General features: G+C 39.1%; 1 protein-coding gene across 8 annotated transcripts in view; it reads left to right on the forward strand.

The window, feature by feature from the left end:
• BRD3 (bromodomain containing 3) overlaps positions 1-20,993 on the forward strand; it is a 54,476-nt gene that overhangs the window by 8,288 nt on the left and 25,195 nt on the right. For 6 of the 8 annotated variants that reach the window (XM_074210751.1, XM_074210750.1, XM_074210749.1 and 3 more), the window contains 4 exons: positions 12,693-13,007; positions 14,157-14,294; positions 14,855-15,002; positions 16,375-16,589. In XM_074210751.1, coding sequence (XP_074066852.1) covers positions 12,807-13,007; positions 14,157-14,294; positions 14,855-15,002; positions 16,375-16,589 — 702 coding nt within the window. In that variant the 5' untranslated portion in view covers positions 12,693-12,806. The other 2 variants (XM_074210753.1, XM_074210754.1) reach the window with 2 other exon arrangements.

Raw genomic sequence — 20,993 nt, forward strand, 5'->3', positions numbered from 1 at the left:
GATGATGCATACTTTAAAAAAAAAGGCAGTGCTTAGATCGAACCCCTTCTTTCCACTTTAAAAAAATGTAAGCTACTTAAATCTCATTTTCTTCTATCTTTATGTAGATTGTTGGTCAATAGTAGTCTATTTTTCTCCTCCTCCCTTCCCTCCTGCAAAGGAAAGAAAAATGGAAGTAAAGGTTCTACCTAAAGGGAGATGAAGAGGAAATTAGTTGAGAGGAATAACGAAAAGCTAAAAGTATGACCAATATGTAGATCTCAACATGTAATGCTGTGACAAAACTCCTGTGATGCTAATGTTTTGAAAAAACAAGGAACAGTAGGTGAAAGGTTTCTGAAAAAACATGAAGCTTTTAGAGAAAAACAATTGAGAAAGCATGAGGAAACTTCAAAGAAAGAGTCAGTGAGTGTTAACATTTGCCCATTAAGGGTTAAAACCAGCATCATCTCCAGATCTGGGTGCTTAGGATTCTGGGAGTCTAGTTCAGTGAAATTCTGCACACAGAATTCAAAGAAATTCCTGAAGGGGGTGGAAGTGTGGGGGTGGGGTAGTGGGAAAGAAACTACAAGGAGGGTGATTTTAACCTGGACCTCAGTTGTAAATTTGGAATCTCCCTTCACTCCCCAAAAACACTTTAGTTCTTGGAGGGGTTATATGAAATAGTACAAAGTTAGATGGATTTTTCACCAAAAGAAACTTTGGGTCAAATCTTGTTTCAGCTTTATGATCATGGCCAAGTAAGGCTCTTAAATTCATTTACAGTTGTAAAATGAGGACAATAATACTGTGCTGCTTACCTCAAACTTATGAGAATCAAATGAAATAATGTACTCAAATTACCTTGCAAATAATGGCTATAGAAGCATCTGCCCTAGTGATGTTACTGTTGCATGAACTGAAGAGCTATGAGAAGCTCTTTACTGAAGGTGGACTTAAAAGTAAAGGGAAATTTGGGACCAGATTTCTAGATTTACTGTAAGAGCCCAATTTCTGTGTTAACCTCCCCCATGTTGTAATAAAGAAAGGAGATTTTGTTGAAAAAAAATGTTTTGACTGGATTTCTAATTTCCTTTGTCCAGACTTTATATGCCTCAAGATCCCCCTGTGTTGTGGCAAATTAGTCTCTTCACTCTATTTAGCTTACTGTATACTGCAGGAAAGGGGGACTGCCAAGGAAGAGCCAAGATTTGAGAGGCTTGGGCTCTGGCAGAGACATCCCCCAAGGGAGGGAAATGGGGGTGGAGAGTCTTGGGCTTGGGGCCTGTCTTGGGCCAGTGGCTTTTACTCCCAGATGCATCTCATTGCATGATGATTGCCTGCATTCCATTGGAATGCACTGGTTTATTTCATTCAGGAAACAGTTGTCTCAGTCCATCACAGAGGCCAGGCACCAAGACTCTCTCAGGAGCAAGGATTTGCCTTCTTTGGATCCAGTTTCATGTGACTTAGAATGGCAGCTCCTTAACAGCCAGGAGTATATTTTATGTATGTTCTGGGCTACACCTAGCACACCAATGGGCTTTCAATAATTATTAAATAGCTGTTGTGGTGGTAATTGCCCCCTTGAAGACAATTTCAATTCAGTGTCCCCTAGTGCATGATTGATCTGTTTCCCCATCTTTAAAATGGGGAATTATAATCTTAACCCCTGTTTATATGAACAGCTTAGAAGAGTACAAAGAGCTCTTTAGACCTACTATAGTGGTGGTAGTGTCAAATAGTAGAGTATCTAGATGGATAAAACCTTGGCCATAGAGTCAGAAGACCTGGTCCTGAGTGCTGGTTGTGCCCCGTCCAAACTATCTTGACCTTAGGTGAATGAATCACTCCTCTCTGAGCCTCAGTGTCCTTATCTGAAAAAAATGAGTATGATAATATCAGCTACACTTCCTTCACAGAGTGGTTAGTGGTAGAGATGAATGAGGTAATGTATTATATAAGTTCTAAAGCAGTACACATGGGTTTGGTGCTGATGTTGAAGTTAGCATAAGGGAACTCCCCATCAGATATAAACAGGAGAGGGAGCCCGTTAATACCATAATGCTTTTTTACTCTCTGGAGAATTTATTGCATGAAGGCTGGTAGGGTTGTTGTTGGTTGGGGTATGGCACTAATTCTACAAATGGCAGGTTCTGCCCTCCAGAAATGAAGCATTGCATCCCCTTGCTTTTGGCTCAATGTTTTTCAGTGCTAGTGAAAATGCACAAGCCCTAAAGTTTCCATTTTTGTTTTTTTCCAAGTCAGTTATCTTAAACTGTTTTTCCATTTTTAGATGAGTTATACTTCATTTATGGTGTTTTGAGTCTGTTATTGTGGTTAAATACCCACATTTGCAAGTTGAAAGACACTTTAATGAAATCCATTTCCTCTATCCCCAGTCCCTTGTGCTGGGTACCTGTCATACTCCTAAAGAGTTATTGAGTGGTCTTAAAATTTTTTTTTTTGAATCACAGAATGTTAAAGCAAGAAGGAACCTTAGAATATTTGTTATAATAGCATACAATGTAGTTTATACTGGGAGGGTCATAAAATGTAGAACATTAAAAAAATAACATATAGTTGAAAAGGGAGCATATATCAGGCCTCTCTCATTTGACACATGAGGAAACTGAGGTCTGGGGCCATTCATTTGGAGATAGTGCCAGAAATGGAGCTCAGATGTCCTAATATAGCCCAGTGTTCTTTTACTACACAGACCAGTTTCATACATTTCAGATGAGATTCCACCAAGAAAAGAAACTTCTCTTGTGGTTTCTCCAAAGCTCAGTGGATAATATCAAGATTCTTAACAGCGGCAGGAAGACTGTTTTAGATTGTCAGAGTTTGCTCAAGTTTATGGCATAGGGGCATCTTCTGTGTAGTTTTTGGTCCAATGAACTTTTTAGCATTTTAATATGTTTGTCTTGGGTGATTTGGTTCCTGAAATCCAACTTTATAACTTGCCAGTTTCTTAAAGTCATCTGCTTTCTGGGTTTTCCTTCGTCTAGTAGTTTGTGGCTTCTTTCAAAGTTTCATTTCTCAGCACTCTTCAGATTTTCTTGTTCCAGATAAGCAGTGCCTGTTCATGTTGCTTCCTTTGCCCAGCTTCATGTTTAGTATATTACTATTATACTTTTTAAAAGGGAAAGCAAAACTTAAGGAAGTGGAACCACAGGCAGATTTGGAAAGGGACACAAAGCAAATGTACTCTTCAATTGTTTTCTGTTAATTTGTTTCCACTCTGTTAAATTCTATGGATTTCCTGTAGGATTCTATTTATGATCCTTATTTCATATATTTTTATAAGTGATATTCCATGTTTAAGGGAAGTGGTTAAAATCTCAGTGATGTTGGAATTACTCTGAAAAGAAAGATACTTTATATTGTTTAAAAACCTGCATTTGGGATCACTTTAGATGGTTTTACAAACAGAACTAGAAAGTACAGTATCTGCTGAGTAAGACTACTCTACTGTTGAACAAACATTCAGAACACAAAGCCTCACGAGTGAATGGGAGGCTTGTCCTATTTTATTTCAATAAGATTTTTGTCTCTGCAATAAATAGCTTTTGGAATAAAGTGGTTGCTGGGGTGTGTTGTGTGGTGAATGCCATACAGCTGACAGCTTGGGGAACAGATTTTTAAATGCTCCTTTACTATGAGAGGTTTAAGTAGGAAAATTAATTGGTGCTACATTATATGTATCAAAAAAACCTTTAGGCTCCCATTATGGAAAATGGTTTCTAGTCCTGATGGGCTTAAAACTGCTCTGTTGACTATAATAGATAGGAAATGCAGAGCAACTAGTTCAAAACCTCTTTTAACACACCTAGGCTTGCTCTAAATAGTGAAACCTGAAAAGGAAGACTAGAGGCATCAAACATGGTTCATTCCTTTGAGGGTCAAGGAAAAAGGCTAACTAAGGGTGTTTTGTGAATGGAGGATGAACTGTTGATTTGGGGGATTGCATTTTTTGTTTTGTTTCTAGTAGTTGTAGGCTAGGGGATTTTTTTTTCCTGGCAGCTACAGGGACAGATACTCTTTCCCCCTCCCCCATCTAATTTCTCTAGATACTAATTCTTAGTCTAGCTCCATGCCCCTCCCCCAGTGCCACACAACCCCTCTTATTGGAGAGTGTCTCCAGGAGACAGCTTCCTATATCTGTGATTGGAGCCAGGCCAGGGGCTCCTCCAACCACCATACTACGTCAGCTTAGGGGGGGAAGAAGGTAGGTGAATTCTGCTGTTATGAAACCCCCTTTCCCTCATTATTGGAAAAAGGAGCAAAGAGAAGATCCTTCACTAGGAAAGGATCTTGGCATCACAGAATTTAGAACTAGAAGGATCTTAGCTATCATCTAGTTCAAATCCCTCATTTCAGACATTTATACTTGAGAAAATAGAATCCTCTGAGCTGTTGAGAAACTTTACTGATGTCACATAGGTAGTAAGTAGTATGGCTGGGAATAGAGCCCAGTTGTTCAGATTTTGAATCTAGTGTTTTTCCCCCAAATTAGGCCAACTGAGTAACTGGCCCTGAAGACTGTTATGAGTCCTCTCCAGGAATTTTGGAAGCATCCCACATTTTTTCAGTTTGTGTTTCTGGCTCCAATATTTCTGCTTCAGGATGAGTATACAATCTAGCACAGTGTTCTTGACTTTCTCCATTCATAGGAAAGAGTGTTGAATTTGAAGTCAGGGGACTTAGTCTCAAAGCCCAACTTTGATATTTACCTGTGCAAATGTATGATTTTGGGGAAACCACTTACCCTCCAGGATCCTCATCTGTAAAATGGGAATAAATAGTGCTTATTTTATATTCTTGTCCAGGGAAGAGACAGAATGGTACAGTAGGAATGTTGGAGTAGTGAATTCAAAACTTTGAACTGCTATGTTCTATCTGTCATATTTTATTGTTGACTGTTTCTCTGGGCTTCATTTTCCTCATATGTAAAATACGTTGAACTAGAAAACCTTTCCAATCTCTTAATCTATGATCCTGTGAAGAAAGCACACTATAAAAGTTAAAAATACTACAGATAACTATGGGTGGTTATTGTGATCTCTCCCCCTTGCAATTTAGGAGTATGTTTTGCTGTTTAGGATGCTATTATGAAAGTGTTAAATACCGCCACTGTGGGCTTTCTAAATAACTACAGGAAGGGCAATTAGGTGGTATAGTGGATAGAGCACTGACCCTGGAGTTTGGAGAATCTGAGTTCAAATTCAGTCTCAGAATAATTATCAATTGTGTGAACTTAACTCCATTGCCCCATAGGTGCCCCCCCCACATATATATTTCTCTCCTATATATAAAACTGTATATGGGAATTTGACCAAAGCTAAAACCAATCAATCAAGCATTTATTTTGCACCAGGCACTATACAGGGAATGTAAAGACAAAAATGAAACAGTCTTTTGAGAAGCTTATATGTTATATAGGAGAAACAACATGTAGACATAGAAGTATAAAAACAGGGAGGCACCAACAATTGGTACCTGAGAAGAAATTAGGAGAGGCCTCCTTAAGAGGTACTGTTTAATTTGGGGATTTTAAGAGGAGGGATGCTATGCAAGGGAAAGAAGACAAGAAAATAGATATTGCATATAAAGAACAACTAACAGGCCAGTTTGGGTGTATAGAGTGCCTAAAAGAAAGAAATTTGTAATAAGGCTAGAAAGGTAGGAAATAGCCAAGTTGTCAAGGATTTTAAATGCAAAATGGAAGATGTTTTATTTGATGCTAGATGTGATAGGGAGCCATTGGAGTTTATAGAGCAGAGGAGTGACATGGTCAGACCTTTGGAACCTGTGGGAGGGATGGATTAGAGATAAGAGAAACCAGAGGGACAGAAACCAATTAGAAGGCTATAGTACAAGAGTTCAAACCATAGTATAATAGAGCTAGGTACTCTATAATAATTGGTGGTTTTGACCAGATGTGTTCCATGCACAGGTGAGAGACTTGTATGTTGCCTACCAGAGTCACCTCAGGAAGACATCTTGACTGACCCAGAGAAACAGATGAGAAGCAAAGTAAAAATCCATTGGCATTCTGACAAAGAAGTCCATTGGCATTCTGACAAAGAAGCACTGAGTTTATGAGAAAACACCAGCATAATCTTAATGACCACAGTAGCTAAGGCTTGAATTTCCTATGTGTTCATTGCTTTTGTGGTCTTGTTCAAATCAACTCTTAAGTGAGGTTTTTTCCCAGTTTATAATTTGTATTGCTAGGAAGTATCCCGAGATAGGTCAGAAAATGACCAGAGTTACCCAATAGATGCTTATTAAATGTACTATGGTCTTTGATTGAGAAAGGTAGGAAGTGATTTGAAGTTTCTAAAAACTTAATTTTGTTTGGAAATGTCAGATTCATTTTTTCTCTTTGTCCAGTCAGGAATCCATCCCCCCCCCCCCCCTTTCCCCAGTAGAAGACAGGGATGACAGATTGACAGATGACTGGTGTTGTCCAATTGGGAGTTCTGTTCTTCAGTAGATTGTTTTTGTTAGTCTGTAAGGATCTTCAGTGGTTGACTTTTTCTCTCCTGGCCCACTCAGTCACTGTACTTGGAAGCAATAATTTCCCTGTGTCAATATCTGTTTTACTCTCAAGAACTCCACTTTGAAAGGAATTGCCAGAAAAATAACTAACCTCTGATGTAGAGTGGGTATGACTTAGATTTAAAACAAAATAGCTGTTTCATTTAGTCAGTGCTTAGCAGCATTTAAACTAAGGGAAGGGGAAAGTGTGAGTCAACCCATTGAATGGCAAAATCCCCTCAGTCTGGATGGATAGATATCTTTTGAAAAAGTTGACTCTGTTGTGTGCTAGGACAATGGTAACATCATTGTCCCTAGCCCTTGTCTTCCTGGCTTTCAGATTGTCCCCTCTCATTCACCAGTCTATATCAAAATGCCCAGTTGCCAAAATTGTTACCATAATTAAATCTCTCGTGAATTAGGTTGGGTATATGATCCTGTAGATCCCAGCTGGCTGTTCATTTATTTTTTTTTCTGCTAACTTTTCTGTACCTATTATATGCAATGTATTATGCTAAGGCTAGAGCAGATAACACAGATAAAACAAATTACCTGCTCTTGAAAGGCTTACAGTCTAGGGGTGGAGTTTAAAGCACATAGACAAATATAATATAATACAGAACATAATTGGTTGTTATAACCCTTAACTAGTAAGGATTGGAATTGATTTTTACTTCCCTGGAGAGGCTTAGTGGATTTAGCCATCGTTTCTGGGTATGTCCCTTGTTAATACTTTTATGATCCATTGGTATTGAAGTCTTATGAATATGCAAAAGATTCATAAGTCCAAGGAAACTCTGGACTTTGTTGCAAGAGCCCTGAAGTTGGAGTCAAAGGGCCTGGATTGGAATCCCCAGTCTCCTACTTAACTACCTGTGTTACTTAACTGTGCATGTTATTACCCCTTTCTGGGCCTTAGCAAAATGAGAAGTTTAGGTTATATATCTTTTAAAGTTCCTTTCAATCCTAAAATCCTATCCTTTGTTCCTAGGACTTTTTCTCCCCTTGCTCTCAAATGCCTGCTTTCATTTCTTACCCCCCCCCCAAATATTTCCCTTCATCTGATTTGGTGAAATTATCCTGGGTTTCCTTTGGTCATTTTGGCAATAGGAGGAGCTAAGACAATTTAAAAAAAATTATTTGGGTATTCAGTGCTTGGATACAGCTGAGATTTGCCCTCTTTCATTAGATCTTACCAGGGAGGATCAGGGTGGTGATGGTGAGAGGATCTGGGCATTTGGGCATCTGTCCCTGGCAGTGCAGGTGTGTGCCAGTGACAAAGATAGCTTTTGTGTTTCACTCATGGATTTTGTTACAACTCTCTCCTCACGTGCACATCCTGAACATAACATGTCTTGAGCATGTAATAAGACCCTGGCATAGTCCCAGAGGAGTTGATGTTGGGTTAATTCCATGATAAACATTATTTTTGAAACACACACTAACTTGTATTAGCTAGCATTGCGTCTGTTTTTGGCAATGCACAACATGAAACTGAAATGCTTCAATGCATTCTGTCTGTCCTTGACAATTCTTTTTCTTCAGAATAGTACTGCTCTCCCAGGCTTCAAAGGCCGATTGAACAACAGCAGCAAAATCAGCAAGGCAGCATGGAGTTTATCTGTCCTTGAATCCTCCTGTGATAGGAGACTTGCCCTCCATTCTACCCTTCCCCCTCCTTTGGCCTCCCATTGAGCCTGCAGCTCGACTCTGGGGCCTGAATTTCTTGGATTAACAGGAAGTCAGACTTCAATTACTTCTCACACATCTGTTCTTTTGTGTCATTGATAGAAAGTATGTTGTAGTTTTTGTTTGTTTGTATTTGGCAAAGGTCAAAAAGGGCTTTTTTCTCCCCTTTGTCCCATTTGCAACATATCTTTAATCAAATCCATATGAAGGGGGAAGCAGCTACTCTTTAATTTCAACTCTTTGGTGGGAGTCAAGGATACCTCGTAATTTTAGGGGCCAGGGTTTCCTCCTCAGGCTTCATTGATGAATTGTGAATATTGGTTTTGGTAATTGTGACTGCCTGGTGTAGCCTGCCCCCCCTCCCCATCACCCTCTCAAATTGACAGATATGTTGAAGGGTTTCCAAGATATGTTGATGGGTTCCCAAGAGTGAGAGTTGGGCTAAATGGCTTAAGGCCCAGTCCTAAGCAAGAGTTCTGTGATTTGCATGCAACCAATGAGCACTAGAACTTAGTTTTTGGAGTCATGGTCTGATATTTTTTGACACTTGTTTCCAAACATCCCAGACTTTTCATTTCCATAATGTAAAGAGCTGAGAGGTGATATTAAAGAATATTAAATGATTGATTCAAGGGAGCACCATGAATAGAAAAGTTAGAACTAGGAAGTCAAGTCAGATTGCTTCTAATCATTTGTCTTCTCTTTCTGGAGTGGACTCTCCAGGGCCTCGTGATAGACTTAACATAATAGATTCGAGCTTTGTAGATGAGTAGGGCCAGCATTGTTAATTTGGGAGGTAGAAAGAGGTAGAGCAAGGAAAAGTAAGAAGGAAAAGAGAAGGGTCATAGTTGTCATTTTCTTTCCCAAGATCCAAAATTGTTCTTTGAGGAAAGATGTGGCATCTTTGACTCTGTAAATTGCTTTTAACAAGATCCTAATTCTTATTTAAGTCTTCTTGCTTGAAGGAAGAGCTCCATGAATAATGAATGCAGATTGCAGAATAAATTTGTCTGATGGAACTTTCACTTTCTCTTTTTTCCTAATTCTTTGGTTTCTTTCTTCTCCCAGTTTCACACTCTTATTTTAACCTTTAGGCACCTAAGTAAGTGGATTATTTCCCTTAGAATGTATAGACAATCCATTTCTTCCTCAACACTAGATTGGCTTTTATTCAAACTGAACACTACTATTCTGTTCCCTTTTTTCTTTACTTATCAACTGTCAGTGTTTGTACTTTTAGGCTGAAGCCAAGGGAAGAAGAAACGGGGGTGTAAATACTTCTGTCCTTTGACCAGCAAGTTACCCAGGCCACCAGAGGAGACTCAGTATCCAACTGTTGTCTTAAACATATGTAGAAATACTTAGCCATTGTCAGCCTAGAGGAAAACCTGGAGTCAGTGATGGTAGAAAATTCATCTAAGGGATACCTGTGGGAATAGTTCCATGTCAGGGAAACCATTGGGAGGTGGGTAAGTCTATGTTTTCTTCAATCTACATTTACCTTTTTTTAAAAAATTTTTACCCATAGGAGATACTGGCAGGAAAATGTGGAAATGGTTTACAGGAGCTGAGGATGGGGAGAGGTAGATAGGGGAAGGAATGGAGTCCAGAGACCTGGAATTCAAACCCTGCTATAGTTATTAATAAATTGGGTGACACAGGCCAAAAAAATCCCCAGAGACAACCCCTAAAAACACCTCTCAGAGCCCCACTTTCTCATTTGGAGTGCTCATGTGAAGAAAATGCTTTGTAAATGTGTGATAATGAAGAGCCTTGGATTTGGAGTCAAACAACCTGAGTTTCAGTCTTTATTCCACTACCTGCCACTTGACTTTGGACAAGATGCTTCACCTTTCTGGTTTTTATTTTCTCATCTGTAAGACTGGGAAGATGGGGAGCTAGGCTCCCAGTAGATGACTTTTATTAAAGGCTCCCTTTTGTTCTTTTAGTTAGATCCAAGGATCTAAAGTGCTACAAAAATGTGAGGAGTTGATATTATTACAAAGCATATAATAAAGTGGTTTTCTTCTTTCCAATAATGACTTTGTAACAAGGCAGAGAATTTAGTTCCCTCTGTCAGCCTTCCAATCCCCAAATCAGGGGATGGATATAAGAGATTTGTAGTCAGATACAAAGCTTGGAAAGTTAGTGACTATCTAGAAGTTGACAAAAATGCTGAATAAAGGTTTATATTTCCTTAATTTTAAAGAAGTAAAGTTACATCAACCCAGAAGTAGGATTCCACTAGGAAGTGTATGAGTAAGGCAGACTCATTGGTTTCAATTCATTTGAGAAGTGGGGTTATTTTTTTTTAACTGCCTTTTGTTTGAAATGAAGCAAGAACCCAGACAGTCATGAAAGCGGTCAATGACTACTGGAACCAATACAGATACACTGGACATTGAACCAACAAAACATTTCTATTGCTTAATATTTATCTAAACTATACATAGAAAACCAAAGCTTAGTCCTTGCTTATCTTAACATATTTATGTGGATGTGTTTAATTTTCTTATATGTGCTTTTGGAGGTGGGAAGAGAGGGAGGATTTGAATGAAAGAAATTATATAATGAATCTCAAGATTTGGGAAAATGAGGATTGTGCCTCTGAGATTTTTATTCTAATTCAACTAAGTTTTATTAGAGTGATTGGAATTGGAAGACCCTTGAAAAAAATGAAAGAGGTAAAAGGTTATTTGGGATAGATTTTAACCAGATTTACTGACTGTCCATGTAATAGAGCAGATTACTAATGAGTCTGCCCTTTACTTTGGAAATTGATGGTGAATGAGGTTTACTTAAATGGAATCTCCCTGAAATGGAAGAAATGCCTCTGATGGTGTAGGGAAAAGAAAGTGAACCTGCAGATTGGACAATGACATGTGATCCCCTTTTAAAATGTGCTTATTCATTCAAAAAAAGATGGGAAACTTTTGAGTTGAGACTTAGGGTAGGTGAACCTGCATGGGACCAAGGGAAAGACAAAGTCTAAGTTTAGACCATTTAGTCCATTGGCCACATGAGTGAAGACAGTCCAGAGGGACTCCTTGGAATAACTGCCCTGATTTCTTTCCCAGCCCCCCACAGAGATGGCTCCAGGCTCCAGGCCAGAAGCAAGCTCTGAGATTCCTTGCCCTCCGGGGAGCCAGTTTCCCAATCCTGCAACTAACAATTGGGGTATTGGCCAGCTAGCTTTGTTTTTCCCTTAGATCCTGTTTGAATTAGTCAATTGGCTTTGTCCTGTGAAGAGCACCCTGGCTTCTATCTGACCCCCCTACATTTTCAGGATATGATGGAATTTTTCACAAAAATATAGACATTCAAGGGGGCAGCTAGGTGGAACAGTGGATGGAACACTGGCCCTGGAGTCAGGAGGACCTGAGTTCAAACCCGGCCTCAGACACTTAATAATTACCTAGCTGTGTGACCTTGGGCAAGTCACTTAACCCCACTGCCTAGCCCCCCCCCAAAAAAATCAAATAGACATTCAAGGGTTATCTAGGTCTATAGGCTCTTAGTTCCTTGATGTTCAAATTTCCATTTAAGAAATGAGTAATTATTTGCATAAAAGATGTGGAACTGAGATGGGGACAGGATGAACAGGGATCAGTCATCTATCTGCCTTCTCAAGGCCTCTTCTGGGTAGATTCCCTTCCTAAAGTCTGATTGGCTGAGTTATTACATATGTCACAATCTCTTTACCATCACAACCCCCTTCTCCTTGGTTCTCGTGGTTACATTAGAATCCCAGTATATAAGGGAGGCGAAGCTCAGCTAGTCATTTGCTTGTGTAGTACTGTGGATATCTATATTTCTACTATAGTTCTGCCTGTATTTCATTGACTATGTAGATTGATTTTTTAATTTTCTACATGTAAACATTTTTTTTAAATTGCTACAATCAAGAAAGGTTTAGATTTCAGTGGAAACCAATCATCTTCCAACAAGTAGGTAGAAGGGGGAGTTTTAGCTTGGTATCTAAGTGAGCATTAGTTAGAATTTACCAGGTAAAAAAATCTCCCATAATACTTCTCTACCACCTGCTGCCTAATCACCTTAATGCTGTTGCATTTTCACTCCTCTCCCTCAATATCAGTGTGTGACACATGACCTGGAAATGTTTTATCTTTCATAAACACTTGTATTTCTTTGCATTCCTAATTTTCTGTTTAAAGTCATCTTTTGAGAGAGGTCACCAAATGACAGATGAGGGTTGGAAAAAAACAAACTTTATAGACATATGGTGACTGAAAATGTCCTCTGAAGGTAACAAAGTTGCCAGGAGGCTGGGTTTTTTCTTCTTTTTTGTGTGTGTATTTTTTTTTTCTGTAGTTTGTCCCATGGATGAATTGACAAAGTCAAATCCTTGAATGGACATGCTTATTGTCCACTCCCAGGTCACATGAACCTCCCAAAGTCTTTAGAGATGTTTGCACTTAGTATCTTCAGTTTGTTTGTCATTCTTCCTATTGATACAGGTTGCATGGTTGGGCCCTGGAAATGGGATGTCAATCCTATTCGGGGAGCATAAAGAAAGAAAGAGAATCTCCTAGCTGCTGTTGTGACAGTAAGTGAGATAGAGACTTCAGAAAATGTCGACGGTAACATCAGCAATTCCGGCTCCTCAGGGCCCTGTGAATCCACCCCCCCCAGAAGTCACCAATCCAAACAAGCCTGGGAGGAAGACCAACCAGCTGCAGTACATGCAGAATGTTGTGGTGAAAACTTTGTGGAAGCACCAGTTTGCTTGGCCCTTCTATCAACCAGTAGATGCAATTAAATTGAATTTACCTGTGAGTATTCCCTTCTTTTTGCTTTGAACCTTTATATAGATACCTAGCCAGCAACACCTTTCCAGAATCATCTGTTGCCAGGTCTATTTAGGGGTGACTAGGTCTAGAGACAGTAAGAGTGGGTTCAGGGCCCTGATCTGTGTGTGTCCTGGGGGAAAGGAAAGTCCTTTCACTTAACCATTTCCTTACCTGTAAAATGGGGATGATAATCCCTGCTCTCTACCTGTCTCATCCTGGAGTATTGTAAGAATCAGATGAGATAAGAAAGCTGCATGAAACCTTAAATTTAAAGACCAAGTAATATCCCTGCTCCCTAAAGCCTTCTGATGCCCCACTGTGGTGTGGAGTTGACCTGGGGTTTTTAAGGCCATGCTTGGAGGCAGGCCCTGTGGAGTTAGGATTCTAGCAATGGAGTTTGCCTGTGGCCCTGAGAACGGTCCTGGAGAATTTTGTGGCCACGGGAACTTTTTCTAAGACTACGTACTAAAAGCATTAGAAGGAATGCAGTCTGTATCAGTGGAAGGAGTACTCAACGTCACAGAAAGTCCAGATGCTAGAAATGCTGAAGTAATATGACCATCTCTTTTTTCGAAGGTGTTTTGTTTCATTTTGATCCACAAACTCTTCCTGAGGCTTTTAACTTTCAGCATCCATTAAAAGCTGAGCACTGAAACTTTAGATTAGAGGCATTCCTAGTATCTACATACTTTTTTTCTGATTTTTATTAGGTACTATGGCACTTGCTATGAATTAGGGTTCATTTTGTGAAAAGATCCAACATGTCTCCCCAATTTGGGTGTGTTTTTTTTTTGTTGGGTTACTTTCCATCACCTTTGACCAGAGAAAGAATCCTCTTTCTGGTTGGGGATAAAAAGAACATGAAACCTTTTACCTGAAGTCAGGAAGTTTTAGACTTCTTTAGGAGAGTAGATGGAGATAGAGGTGGACAGGTGTTTCCATCTTCTCTTAGTTGACTCAAAAATCTCTGCTTTAATCTAGACTTGATCTATCAAGTGATATGAGTCACAAAAGGTCTTGGATTCCTGCTTGTGTTGGAGACCAGTAAACTATCTAAAAAAGAGAGCAATGGACTTTAACATAGTTTAAAGGGCTTATGAAGGACTAACACCTTTAAAATCTCTCCTACAGGATTATCATAAAATAATTAAAAATCCAATGGACATGGGGACTATTAAGAAGAGACTGGAAAACAATTATTATTGGAGTGCGAGTGAATGTATGCAGGATTTCAACACAATGTTTACAAATTGTTATATTTATAACAAGGTAAAAGACTAGCCTCTTTTTCTTTAAAGTGGAAGCACTGTGTGAGGAATACCAAAGCCTTTGGCTTTTATCTTTTGATGAGGGATAATTTACCCTTCCAAAGTGTCCTTTTGAAATGACATGAAATACCACTTAGGAGTAACCACATTGCTTTATTCTGCTCCAATTTCTTGGTCTGAAGCTTTTTTGGTGTTGAAAGAGCAAATGTTTGGGTAAAGTGATATATCCCAGTGTTGCTAGTGAGTCAGAGCCCAGATCAGAGAATAAACCCTTTAATTCTAGCTCTTCAGGACTTGATCTAGTAATAGTCAATGTCATTACCTCTTTAGATTCAGCCTCTCACAGTCACCCTGGATGCTCCTTGGTTATATTTGCTATAAGTGGAACATATTCTCCCTTGGTTTGCTTGGGCTATTTTGTTTTTTCACTGTAGCTCTAGCACCATTACCTTAGTTTTTCCACTCATCTGAGCCCACCAAATTCTAGTTTTCAAAAATAGTTGTCTTTTAACATGTTCCTCTTTCCAATCACTGATGCCAAGCCTTGTTCTGTTTCTCCAGCCCACAGATGATATAGTCCTCATGGCCCAAGCCCTAGAGAAAATTTTTCTGCAGAAGGTAGCCCAGATGCCCCAAGAGGAAGTGGAATTATTACCACCTGCTCCTAAGGGCAAAGGTCGAAAACCAGCAGCGGGAACACAGAGTGCAGGTAATTGTGGGATGTGGCATTGATAACACTTAGGTTTTTTTTTTTGTTTTATTAAAAGGTTGAGACAAAGAAATGAAAAAAACTTCCTCAAGTAGCCTCACAATGACTGATCCTATTTTTTAAAATATGTTCTCTTTGGCCTTGCGTTAACTATTTATGGAATAACACATGGCTGCTGTAGGACAAGCAAAACACCATACCATCAGCAAAAATATAGCATCAGCACAGTGCCCTTCACAAATAGTGAATGAAAAGGAATGAATGTATGAATGAATTCAATAAAATATCTTAGTGATTCAGGCTTTCCTCTTTTATAGTGATATGTTTTATTTTGCTTTGTTTTTGTAGCAGGTATTTTGATGAATGGAATAAGCTTTTTAGTGTTAGAAATCCTTTACATTGAAAAATTAACACCCATCCCTTCCCTACCAAAGATATTTATATTAGAAATTAGAGTATCTTACTATTATTATGAAAATGGTTTTGCAGACCCTATGAAAGGGTCTCAGGGGCTTCTAGGATCCCTAGGACCAGACTTGGAGAACAGCTCTGGTGGTTGAAAGAGTCCTGGACTTGAAATTAGGAAGACCTGGGTCTGAATCCTATGATGCTTAATAGCTATGTGGACCATGGCCAAGTCAACTTTTTTAAGCCTCAGTTTCTTCATCTGAAAAGAGGAATAATAAGAGGACCCACTTCAAAGAGCTGTTGTGAGGATCAAATGACATATTTGATGTAAATGGTTTTGCTAAAGCACTTTAAACCCCCCACAAAACCTATATCCTGAATTTGCTGTTGCAAATAAAGGGTACTCTACCATAAGCGGGAGACAGTGATCTCTGCCTTGGTGGCCCTGGGTGATTTGTGAACCGGAACTCCCAAGTGAATTGATCCTGAGGGGAGAGCCCTGTTTGGTAAGAGTTTGACCATGCTGCTGTCATCCAGGTTATGGCATGGTTTACCAGCATGGAATTTGCATTAACTAGTGATTTTGTTGAAAAGATGAGTAGAGAATTCACTCCTCCCAATTCATTTGCTTGACACATCATTACTGAACACCTTCTGCATTCCAAGAAGTGTTGGTTTCAGTTTAAGACTTTGTCCTTTTCTTTGTGAGCTGACAGACTTTGAGGAAATAAAAGAGCAGAATAATTACAGTAAAACACAATGAATAAAGGCCATGTGAGTAGTCCTGGAAAAATGTTCTAAAAGGGGAGGGGACAGTTCACTTCTGGCTAGGGTGATCCAGAAAACTTTCTGGAGGAGGTCAGATTTTTAATGATAGTAAGTTCAGACTGGGTCCTAATTTGATTTGATTGTGGGAGGAGAGCAGATATCAGATGTATTTATTTTTCTTCATCTTACTTTTAAGGAGCACAGCAAGCAGCAGCCGTGTCCTCTGTTTCCCCATCGACTCCCTTTCAGAATGTTCCTCCCGCTGTCTCCCAGACACCAGTGATTGCAGCAACTCCAGTGCCAACCATCACTGCAAATGTCCCATCTGTCACAGTCCCTTCTACTGTGGCCCCACCTCCTCCTGCCACTCCCATCATGCCTGTGGTTCCACCAACACCACCCGTAGTGAAGGTGAGCAAAAGCTACTCCTTCCTAAGTCCCCAGTTTTAGTAGATTCCCTCTAGGGGAAGTAGTAAATGCCCTATAGGCATTTGAAGGGGACCAATTTTGCAGGGAAGAATTACTGAACTTGTTATCTGGCCACAGACTTGAATGCCTTGGATGATCTCACATGAGTTACTGATGTTGTCTATTTTTTTACTTTCTGCCTGGAAAAATATGCCATTGATAAAAGTATCTGCTGCCAGACTAGGAGGGTTGATTAATTCAGACTCTCAGATAAGATCAAATCCCTAAAATTTCTTCTGGCATGAACATGTTTGTTAGGACTTCCCTACATTTAATCAGTGTTTCATATGTTATATTAAAAGAGATGAGGAGTAGCAACCTGAAGAATGACTAACTAGGTCTTGAATACATGCTCCATTTTTATTAAAAACATTTTTTATTGAAATCTGATGTCTTTCATAATTTTTTTTTGGATTTTTTGCAAGGCCAGTTAAGTGACTTGCCCAAGGTCACACAGCTAGGTAATTATGAAGTGTCTGAGGCTGGATTTGAATTCAAGTACTCCTGAATCCAGGGCTGGTGCTCTTATCCACTGTGCCACCTAGCTGCCCCACAGCATATAGTCTTGGCTTAATTTGCCTGATGGGAAAACAACTTGTGGTGTGCTTTGAAGGAAACTAGAATTTGTCTTTTGGTTTGGGCTCATCAGTTGTTTTTAGATTTATATTGGGTGATGAGCAACATCATGGATCATTGATTTGGCCCACTGAAAGCTTTTTACCTATTTTATGTAAAGCAGGTGGCTCTGCTTACAGGGTAACAGAGTAAAATATATAGCCTTAGTAAGAGATGGGAGAATTCATTTAGGGGAGCAGAGAAGGAGCGGAAATGATCAGATAATCCTGTTCTGTTTTCACTTAAAGTAAAAATGGTCTTTTTGTAATAATACAACAATGTTGATCAAGTAATTGACAAGTATTTATTAAACATTGAAGATACAAAGAAAAATAGCCCTTGCCCTTATGAAGCTTATGGTGTAATGTGGGAGACAATATGTAACTAATAGATCCATACAACTTATATACAGAGATGGAAGGTGAACTTAGAGAAAAAGACACTATTTAGGGTAGGGTGGGGGAAAGGTAATATAAAAAGAACTTAGAGACTTAAGACCTGGACTGAAGTTCTTACTCTGCTACTTATCAACCCTGAAGGAATCCTTCATCTTCCTCATCTATTAAATTTGCCTCATCTATAAAACAGGGATAAAAATTAACACAAACTATAGCTCTTTAATGCTTTCAGAATACTTTCCCCATAAAACTTTGTAAGTTATATAGTGTACATCCTCATAATCATCATTTTGGACTAGACATATGATTTCACTTATCTAGAGAATTCCTGGTGGGGAAATTCCCTCCACTATACAGTGTACACCAATCTAGGTTGCAACATCTAATATTCTTAGAGAATTGGTCAGGTCCTGAGAATCTAAATGCCTTCACTGTACTTAACAGAGCCAGTACAGGTTGGAGCTGGCACTGAAATTAGCTCTTTTTTATTTCTTGGTCAACTCTCTAACCATACTACCATAACTGCAAGTCTTATTATATCCCCTTTTACAGATGAGGAAACTGAGCTCCTCAGAGAAAGGAAATGCCTTGGCCAAAAGCTGCCCTGCTACTAAGTGTGAGCACCAAAACTCAACCCCATTACTGCTGATGCCAAATCCAATAATCTTTCTCTTCTACACAATTGTGCTAATATAATAATATTATTATGATGATAATATACATAATATATAATACATGGTACTACCTCATGGGGTTGTTAGGACAGGATAATGCCTTTTAAACATTAAGGCAATGTAGAAAGGTGGACAAATATCCTCCTTTTCTATTTCCTAAATGTAGATTAAATGATGGGGATTTTGGAAGCTTAATTATCTGCTTTCCCTTTGCAATCTTCAACTAGAAGTTAGCAAACTTCAACTCATAATATTCAGAGCACTTGAAATCTTAAATACTTTGCTTTTTAACAATTTATTTCTTTACCATAGTTTGCAGTCATTTGGGGTCTCTTGACAACTTTGGCAAAACAACAGACCTCACAGGCCCCCAGTTTCACCTATTCATACTTTGTTATTGCAAAAGCAAAAACCAAAAACTCCTCACCCAAATGAATTAAGGCCCTTTTATTAAACCTTTACAGTTTGAGTTGAGAAACCAATGAGGGAGGTCACAAGAAAATTATTAATGTTATATATATATATACATATATATATATATATATGTATATATATATATAATCACATGATAAACCTGCATAGTACAAGAGAACAGCTATAAGCATCTCAAAGATGCTAGAAAACCCCATGACTCTTGTCTGAGCTCTCAGCTTGAGACATGAGAACTGTTTTCATTGTTCACTGTTGTCATTGCTCAAGGCTTCCCATGATCTTTCCCTCCCAAATTGTGACCCTTACCATCTGCTGCTCTTTCCTATAATCCCTCCATTCTAAACTGTCCAATCTGGTCATCATTATGTACATATATATAAATGTATATAATGTATATATAATGTACATATAATATATAATATAGACACCCTTCTTCCTCCCATCATTGGCCATCCCATTTTATTTCCCTCAGTTTTCTCCACCATTCAAATTCTGCCCCCTCCTTGAAGCTTTCCCCAATTAGGCCAGTGCTTGGTAATAGCTTCCTTTGGAAGTGTCTATTTTACTCATTTGTACTTAATTTAAGCTATCTTGTAGTATTTATCCTTTCATAACAATAACATGAAGCATTTTTACATCCTATAGTGCCATGTTTCACAATGTATTTTATCAATATTTCTCATTTGAGCATCATAGTAATCCTGAGAGGTAGCTGAAGAAACAGAGGCTCAGAGTAGGAAAGATGATATATCTAGTCATTGTTGGAGGTGAGATCCCAAGCCCAGGGATCATAGATTTAGTATCATAGATTTAGAGTCAGAGGGGATATCAGGTCTTTATGTTCAGTCTCCCTCACTTTGACGGGCCCAGAGTCCTCAGAAAGGTTAAATGACTTGCTCAGGGTCACAGATAAGTGGCAGAGTTAGGTTTCTAAGTCCTTGGGCTCCAGGCTACTCTCTAACACACCACTTATCTTGCTTCCCCAACTAAACTAGAAGCTGTTGCATCTTTGAGTGCAAAACCTTATCTTATTCTGCATACAGGAGATGATCATTCAACAAATATGTTGTAAGATCTCTATATATCAGGACCCCAGGCTAAGTACTAGAGGGGTGTAATAAGGACAGTTAAACAATAGGGGGATTTTTAGGTGGTTTTTTTTTTGTAAGGCAAACGGGGTTAAGTGGCTTGCCCAAGGCCACACAGCTAGGTAATTATTAAGTGTCTGAGACCAGATCTGAACCCAGGTACTCCTGACTCCAGGGCCGGTGCTTTATCCACCATGCCACCTAGCCACCCCTAAACAATAGTTTTTATATTGTGCTTTTATGTTTACACAGAAGTTAGGTGATACAGTGGATAGAGCAGTGGGCTTGAAATCAGGAAGATGAGTTCAGATCTGGACTTAGACACTTAAAAACTGACTGACTCTGGATAGTCATTTAACCTATTTGCCTCCATTTCCTCATTTGTAAAATAATATGAAGAAAGAAATGGCAAACCATTCCAGTATCTTTGCCAGGAAAACTCTAAATGAGGGGAAGCTAGGTGGTGCAATGGATAGAGCACCGGCCCTGGAGTCAGGAGGACCTGAGTTCAAATCCGGCCTCAGACACATAATTACCTAGCTGTGTGACCTTGGGCAAGTCACTTAATCCCATTGCTTTGCAAAAACAACAAAACAAAAATTTAAAATGAGGTCTCAGAGTCAGACACCACTAAAAATAACTGAACATTAAGCTTTACACACAGCAGTTTACAACCATGATAGCTTTTTGATGCTTATAACAACCAATATGGACCTTGTCCTTATGCAGTTGAGAACCCTGAGCTCCATTTTATAGGAAAGATCCAAGGAGTCTAATGTCTAATGGACTTTTACAAAGAATGCTGTCTTTTTTGTGATGCTGTATCCTGCATTGCTTTTTACTTAGCTAGTGGTCATGATCATTTCTACTGAACACATTGGAAAAAAAAGTATTATAATGGAAAGTCTTGGAGTCAGGGGACCCATGTCTCAGTCCCAACTCTGCCTTTAGCACTTATGGGACATTGGGTAAATCTCTTAATGAATGAAAAAACTTTACTATGTGCGTATCAAATACCCTGCTAAGCATTAGTGATGCTAATAGAAAAACAATGACAGTCCCTACTCTCGAGGAACTCACATTGTAATTGAGACAAAACCTAGAAGAGGAGTCAGATGGAAGACAGATGAAGAGACTGTT

The sequence above is a fragment of the Macrotis lagotis genome, chromosome 1 (assembly GCF_037893015.1).
Source record: "Macrotis lagotis isolate mMagLag1 chromosome 1, bilby.v1.9.chrom.fasta, whole genome shotgun sequence".
Classification (NCBI taxonomy): Eukaryota; Metazoa; Chordata; class Mammalia; order Peramelemorphia; family Peramelidae; genus Macrotis; species Macrotis lagotis.